The 7199-nt window shown below is 47.1% G+C and overlaps 1 protein-coding gene across 1 annotated transcript; it reads left to right on the forward strand.

Annotated features, from left to right (window-relative positions):
* The first annotated feature begins 2715 nt into the window (after positions 1 to 2715).
* LOC113954055 (forkhead box protein D4-like) lies at positions 2716 to 3393 on the forward strand. The gene is made up of 2 exons (XM_027657934.1): positions 2716 to 3079; positions 3242 to 3393. Exons 1-2 carry the CDS (start codon positions 2716 to 2718, stop codon positions 3391 to 3393), a joined length of 516 nt encoding a protein of 171 aa, XP_027513735.1.
* The last annotated feature ends 3806 nt before the right edge of the window (positions 3394 to 7199 follow it).

The raw sequence follows: 7199 nt of genomic DNA on the forward strand, positions 1-7199 counted from the left end.
GTGTGTGTGTGTGTGTGTGTGTGTGTGTGTGTGTGTGTGTGTGTGTGCAGGTGTATAAAAACATCTGGAGGGTTTCTTCATTTCAAAAGACCTGAGCCCGTGTTTGTCTCTATATTGTTGGCCTTAATCTAGCTCGTAGATACTGTGTCTATCTTGCTGCTCTTTTCTATATGAAGCTGGTTTGGAGGAAACAAAAGTTGATCTGGTCCCCCTGTAAAAGTCTTCGTGACTGATGTTGTTGATCTTCATACAGTGTTGGTCAGGGGGCAGATTTTATTTTTCTAATATTTTTCCTACAGCAAAAATTGTTGGAGTGGGATGGAAAAAAGATCTTTACAAAGTGGTGTGATAAAGGTGTGAGCATTACTTAATAATACCAACAGTTAATGAGCAGGTGGAGTATAAGTGAGCTCTGTTTCCAGACCTTTTCCATTTCCTACCTTCCATTGGAAATGCCCAGGTACTTTTTCTTTGCATATGGGCTTGTTAGGCACGTTCTGAGACCTTGCAAATACTGTAGATGATTTTGCTGTTCCGACTTAGAAAGAATTTGGATTTTAGAGTTTGGTTCCAGTTCCACAGTCTGGGTAGTTTGGCAGCTGTGACAAATATTGTACCCGTATCTATTTGATGGGGGATAGAGGGAGTTGGTAGAATGAGTTGTTTATCTTTTTACATAACATTTTAGACATTAAATTGGTCACTCTGGGGTGGGGTGGGGGGAACTGGCCTATGTAGGCCAGATTCACTGAATTTTAGGCTGTTTGTTCAAGCAACAGATCCGGCCTGTGAATGTTGGATTCCCACTCTGTTTTCTTGGGTGATGGGAATACCTGTAAGACACTGCTGAACTGGCTGGGTTCCTTACAACAGGGCAGCTGGAATGAAGGGCTTGTGTTGCCTGTGGATGCTGCTATATTTTTTCTTCCAAGCACCATTCCTGGAAATAACAGTGGTCTTAACCTCTCTCACAGACATTTGTTAAAAGGTTAGAAAAGGCCAATTTGGCCAACACTTTTTTTTTTTTTTTCTTTTTTTGCATCCAGAAATTATCATCACTGTGTCCTGTGGTGGGAGTAAGGTACAGAGTACTTTGGGATTGAATGGGTATCTAGAGAGGGTGAGCAGGACAATTTCAAGTCCTAAACCTTATTTCCTGTGAAAGAAAGACTGTATGTTATGTGTGTATACTTCTTTGGGGAGCTCTATCACTGTACAGTTTAGTTAAACGTGCTCCAAGGAAGGAGAAGCTGTTCCTCAGAGGTTTTTAGTTCATGCTTTGTGTTTAAAGAAGAATATTTTTCTTTAAAAAATAAAAATGGATAAGTTTTCACCTTAGTGTGTGTGGTCCAGTTATATGCACACTGTACTTTTGTGTTCATTTGGCACTTCAGGGATTTTTTTTTTTGTTCTGTGAGATGGTGACTGAGAGTGTTTTATGTATTATTGCATGGTCTTAAATTTATGTTTTTCTTTTGAAATGTATGTTAAGGGACAGGTGGTATAAGCTTTTAGACACAGGCTTTCTGAACACAGGTTTCAAAGGCTGTCATTTTCCTCCATTTATACTTTTATGACTCATGTTTAGATTGTTAACACGGGCTGTTAATTTGTTTCAAGACCTGGCCATGTATTCTCTGTATCTTTAAATATCTGGAGGAGTTCTGTGTTTTGCTGTGCAGGAGGGGATGCACTTCTCAAGCACTTTTCCTTTCACCCCTGTTCTTTCAGTGTTCGAGACCTGTTTGATGCTGCAGCCTGTTTTTATTTTCAGCAGTGCTGTGGTGTTTAATTGCTTTTGCATTACACAGGGCAGAAAAACAACCACTGTGGCCACACTGCTGAGTCTTTCCTCTGCTCCATCAGAGCTCCCTTCTGCTGTTGGCAGATTTGTTATAACCAGTAGGGATGTTTCATTCTTAGCTATTTAAATATTTCCATCCAGCCCAGTAGAAGTTTTCTGTTCAAAGACCTGTGCAGTGTTTTTAAAATATGAGCCACCACTGTTGGTAGTTTTTGTAAATGGGAACAGCAATCTGATAGACATCGATTTTTTTTCCTTCTGTTTCTTAGCCCTGTACAACTTTTGGAAAAGAGGGACTGATTCTTTCCAAAAACCCTTCCAGATTTTTTTTTTAATTGAGACACTTTTGTGGGTTTTTAATTAATTAAGGGTGATCAAGGAAGTAGTTTTTAAAGGAGGGTTTATTTTAATTAAATCACTGGCATCGGCCCACTAATAATTCTGTGCTTAGGGATGTATTCTGAAGGATTTAGTGACTTGCACGGATGCAGCACCGGTGGAATCCGGGTTGCTGCAGCAGAGCTCTGCTGCTCCATCCTCCTCCCGGTGCCCCCAGGGACCCCCGAGCGGCCCTTTCCCGGGGGGTGTTGGCACCTGTAAGGAGCGGGTGTGCAGCCAGGTACCCGGACCCGCCGGAACGGTAAGAAATGATGGATTTGGCCGCTTTTACTGCAGGGATTTTTGCCCCCCAAGCTCCGAGCTTTGCCGGGGCTGCCTTTGCCCGGGGCCGCCCCTCCGTCGCTGGCTGTGTCTCGCTCCTCAGTGTTTGGGTTTGTGGAGCCAAAGCGCCGTCCTGACCCCGCCGCGCCCCCGAACTTCCCGGAGCGGGCCGGGCCGGGCCGAGGGGTGGGAGGGGAGACGGGGGGAGAGGGTTTGAGGGCGGCAGCGCGGGGCCGCAGCGCAGTGGGGCCATGGGCGAGGCGGACCCCGGCGAGCTGCGGGCGGCGGGCAGCGACCCGGCGATGTCGGGCACCGACCCGGGCGAGCCGCAGAAGCCTCCCTACACCTACGTGGCGCTGATCACCATGGCCATCCGCGCCAGCCCCGAGCAGCGGCTCCCGCTGAGCGGCATCTACGCCTTCATCGCCGAGCGCTTCCCCTACTACCGCGGCTGCTCGCCGGGCTGGCAGAACAGCGTCCGCCACAACCTCAGCCTCAACTCCTGCTTCCGACGCCTGCCCCGCCGCGGCAGCCGCGGCGGCGACTGGGTGCTGGATCCCGCTTTCCACGACATGTTCCCGGAGGGCGATTACCGCCGGCGCCGCCGCCGCTTCCGCCGCCCGCCCGCATCATCATCATCATCATCATCATCATCATCATCCTCCTCCTCCTCGCTGCCGCCGCCGCCCGCCCCGCTGCCCGCCGCGCCCTGGTCCCCGCCGCCGCCCGTCGCGGTGCCCCCGGTCCCCGCAGGCTGCTCGCACGGGCCCTGGGCAGCGCTGGCGCTGCCCCGCGGGTGCCTCTGCCCGGAGCTGCCCGGCTGGGCCCCCGCCGGGCTCCTGGGGCCGCCGCAGGGCTTCCCCGCCTGGCCGCTGGATGCGGGGATGCCCCGCGAGCTGGGCGCCAGGATGCCGCCCTCCTTCAAGTGAAACCCCCACCCCGGCCGGGCTCGGGGCGCTGCTGCATCGCCGCTGGGCTCCCGAGACAGCGTTTGAAACCCGCCGGATTCCTGAGAAAGCGGTTTCAAACCGCCCGGGAATCGCCGTGTGAGAAGTGCCAGTTGCGGTGACTGGGATGCTCCCCCTGTCTCGGTCCTCTGAGCCCCGAGGAGGATGAATTGCGCTTCTCTGCTGCATCGGTTTGGATTTGGGGAAGGAGGGATTATGGTTTTGTTGTTCGAACCTTCAGGCAGGGGACAAAGTACGGTTTTGGTGTTTGAACCTTCAGTCAGCCTGAGAGGGAGCCGCAGAACACGGGCGACCTCTGAAAGTACGCGAGGAGGAGTCGTTCACGTGCTACTCCTTGGTTCGTGCAGGGAAGATTTTTTTTTCAAGTGTCCTTCATTTATTTTGAAGCTTTTCTTTCAAGGTTTATGGAAAAGCAATATCTATGTTGTGGGGTTGGTTTGGGGTTTTTTTTCCTTGGTTTTTTTTTCTTTTTTTTTTTTTGGGGGGGGGAATACCCCAAACCAACAAACCCCAAAGGTGTTTGGGTTAATACTGGAAATCTTGTGGGTTTGTATTTGAAGTGAATTTATATGGGATTTTTCATACGGGTTGTTTTATACTGTTGCTGGTTATGTATGTTTGCGTACGTTCATTGTTAACAAGTTTCTTATATATTACCGTGTAATAATGTTTTCCCTTTGGGTTTCAGAGGGAGTGGTTTTTATGCTTTTCTCTCAAAATAAGGGTTCAGAGACAAAATATGCTTCCAATGAGAACCACGTTTTAAGTTTAAGAGAGAGAAAAATTCAAATACTGTTATTTGAAGAGCAGCACTCTTTGTATGTTATATTAATAAATAGTATTTCCTAAGAGTTGTGGCTTCAAGAAGTACTTAAACTATTTTGATGCTTTTTTGAAAGTAGGTACAACTGAAATCCAGTTTTATAGTTATTTTATATTTTTTTTTATATTTATGATGTGATTCTGAATGTCATCTTTAAATTCTACCAATATGCTATAAACAACGAAATACTGTTAGATTTAGCTGGGGCAACAACTTTATGGTTGTTTTTACAGGATGCCAACACATTAAAGATGCTGCAGTTCTGTCATGTTTCAAGTTGTTTTTTTCTTTTCATCTCGTTTTTCATGTAGCTCCTGATATCTTTAAACACCAAACCATTTGCTATACTTCGAAGAAGTGTATTTGGACTCTGGTTATAAAATCAATTCAGTGCCCAAAGGGGAATGCAGGTACATAGGGATTGCTGTATTTTGAAGCTTTTGGTAACTGTATGTAACTGAAGCAAATTCTTACGGGGTTTTTGTTCTAAATAAGGCATGGTTCTGTTCTGCTTGGCAGAGTTGCTAAGTGCCTGCTGCAGTTCAGAGCATATGTGAATAATTCATATACGTAAAACTACAGCTGCTGAATTTTGGGTTTTGATTTTGATCTCTGCACTCCCATTAATTCCACGGTGCACACAATTAGGGAAAGAGGAAAGGTTTCTGAAAGTCTGACTCTCATTGTGTGCCTCCCACTGGTGGTTTTATCTGGATTTTCTGATTTTTCCATTGCCCAGGTAAAGGTCCGGTACATGGAGTCTCCTTAGAAACCCGGCGATGGGCCCCGTGCAGGCTGAAACCTGTCCCCAGGGTGGGGGGGGTTCAAGAAGGGCTCCCTGGGTGGGGTTTGATGTGGAATACCCTCTCTTGGAGACAAGCAGCGGCTATGCCCGTTCCTGAAGGGCCAGTACATCATTTTTCCCAGGGAATCCCCCCATTATCCAGAGGCCTGGGCCCAGCTGGGGGGGCTCAGTGCCCTCCCCTCAGCCCGTCCCCTGCCCCTGCTCTGTGCTGGTGAGGCCCGGGAGGGTCTCCTGCCCCGGGGACCCGCACTCGCCTCAGCCCTGGGGATGTTGTACCCCTTTGTGCCCGGCCCAGGGGTGGCTCCTGGGCTGAGGCTGCCCATGGCTCCGCATCCAGCTGGCAGGGATGGGCTGGGGTAAGTGATTAAATGATGGTCCTCTCTTTGCTTCCATTTCGGGACGCGGTGCCCTCACACGGGGGGGGGATGAGGGGATCTCCCTCCTCAGCCTCCCTGCCGGGGGTGCTGGGCCAGGTGGGCTCCAAATGCAAAGACAGGGCTGCTTTTATGCTCCCCTTGAGTAAAGATTGCTCCTGCAGTAATTATTCCTCTCGGAAATAAGAGATTATAAAGTGAATTTTATAGCCCGGTGGTTTCGGGGCTGTGTGCCCGTGGCTCGTGAGGCGCTCGGGCACCGCTGGCTTTTGTAGGTGCAGAGTGAGGAATTTGTCATCCATTTGTACTTTGTCTGTGCTGTGGTAGCAGCGATGCAGCCCAGGCAGGCAGAACAAATTAAAAAAAAAAAAAAAGGATTTTCAGATATTTGAAACCATTTGCAGCAACTTGCCGCTAAAGGAGCACTTTACTGGGTGTTCTCTGGTTCGTGTAATCCTGCAGGTAGCAAGACACAGACATTTCGTACTCAAAAGCAGACTTAACTGTTGGGGGTTTGTGGTTTCTTTTTTTTTTTTCCCTGTTATTTCCCATTTTAACATTTGGATTAACTGCAGCTCTTGTGTCTGGGGTATCTCACACAGAGATGATGAGCCCAGTGGAAATCACTGTCGACATCTGGCCCAAGGTTTTCAAAACCAACCAGTGAATTTGGGTCCTGGACACAAGATTTTTTTAATATCAGGGATTTAAAAGTCTTTCCATTTGGAATTCTATAGTTGCACTATAGTTTGGGAAGAGCTGATTTACTGTTCATCCCTTGTCTTTGATGATTTAGTAGATGGAAGTTCCTTTTTTTATGTTGGCGATCCTGTGAGGACTGTCTTATCCTTCATCTGTCTGTGTGAGATTCAGTAAATAAATGAACTTCCCAGTTAACTCTGGCTTTTAAAAGTGTTGGGCAGGGAGGTGTTTGGGGGCGGGGTATTTTTGTTGGGTTTTTTGGGGGGAGTTGGTTAAGTTTTCAGGATTTCCTGGAGCAGTTTTAGGTTTTAACTGTCCTGGATGTATTTAAATTATAATTGTAGTTTATCAGCAGACTTCTGTGTGATGGTGCTCACAGCTACAGCATTCAGGCCCCAGGCATTTCTAAACAAAAAAATGTTTACTGTCTAGAAAAGGAAACTGTGGTCGGTACATAAGCCTGCGTTTTATTCAGCAACTGCAGCAGAGACACTAGAAATGACATTTCAAGCTTTACATAATTACTAATACATAGCAAGAGCTCTGTTTATATGTCAGGTTTCTGAAGAACAGGAAATAGATATGGATGGGGCTAAATCCTGCAAGATAATGCTGTGTATTAGAAACTGCATGAAATGCTGAATGCCTTCTGGGCAGTAGAGACTGTGAGAGAGAATGCAATATATCAGGCAAAGCATAGAAAAGTAGTCTCAGGTTTCCAGTTAAAGCCTGTGTTATGATTAATATTGTGAATAAACGGGCACAGGAGTTCTGTGCATTAAGAAATGCCAATAATGTTGTCAAATTATACAAAGTAATTATAGATGCAGGAATTTTGCATTGGTCCAGCTCTTGATATTCATCTCTCAAAAAAAAAAAAAACAACAGGTGTGTCAGGCTTTTGAGGAAGAGTCAAGAACTTTGTTTTCTTTTTCCAATGGGTTCATGTGTCGTGTTGGCCCTCCATCGCTTTGAGCAGCCTATTTAGTTGGTAAAGAGTGATTTATTTGCCAGCACTTTATCGGTTTGTTATTGCCACTAGATGGGGCGTTTGTGCCAGCAT

Source organism: Corapipo altera, unplaced genomic scaffold (assembly GCF_003945725.1).
Source record: "Corapipo altera isolate COAL_440 unplaced genomic scaffold, ASM394572v1 301, whole genome shotgun sequence".
NCBI classification, from domain to species: Eukaryota; Metazoa; Chordata; class Aves; order Passeriformes; family Pipridae; genus Corapipo; species Corapipo altera.

Bases quoted from the DNA above. Each gene is read 5' to 3' on its own strand.
- LOC113954055 (XM_027657934.1), top strand. From the start codon at position 2,716: ATGGGCGAGGCGGACCCCGGCGAGCTGCGGGCGGCGGGCAGCGACCCG. The intron at 3,080-3,241 runs GCCGCCCGCCCG...GGCCCTGGGCAG, and splicing joins CCGGCGCCGCCGCCGCTTCC to CGCTGGCGCTGCCCCGCGGG.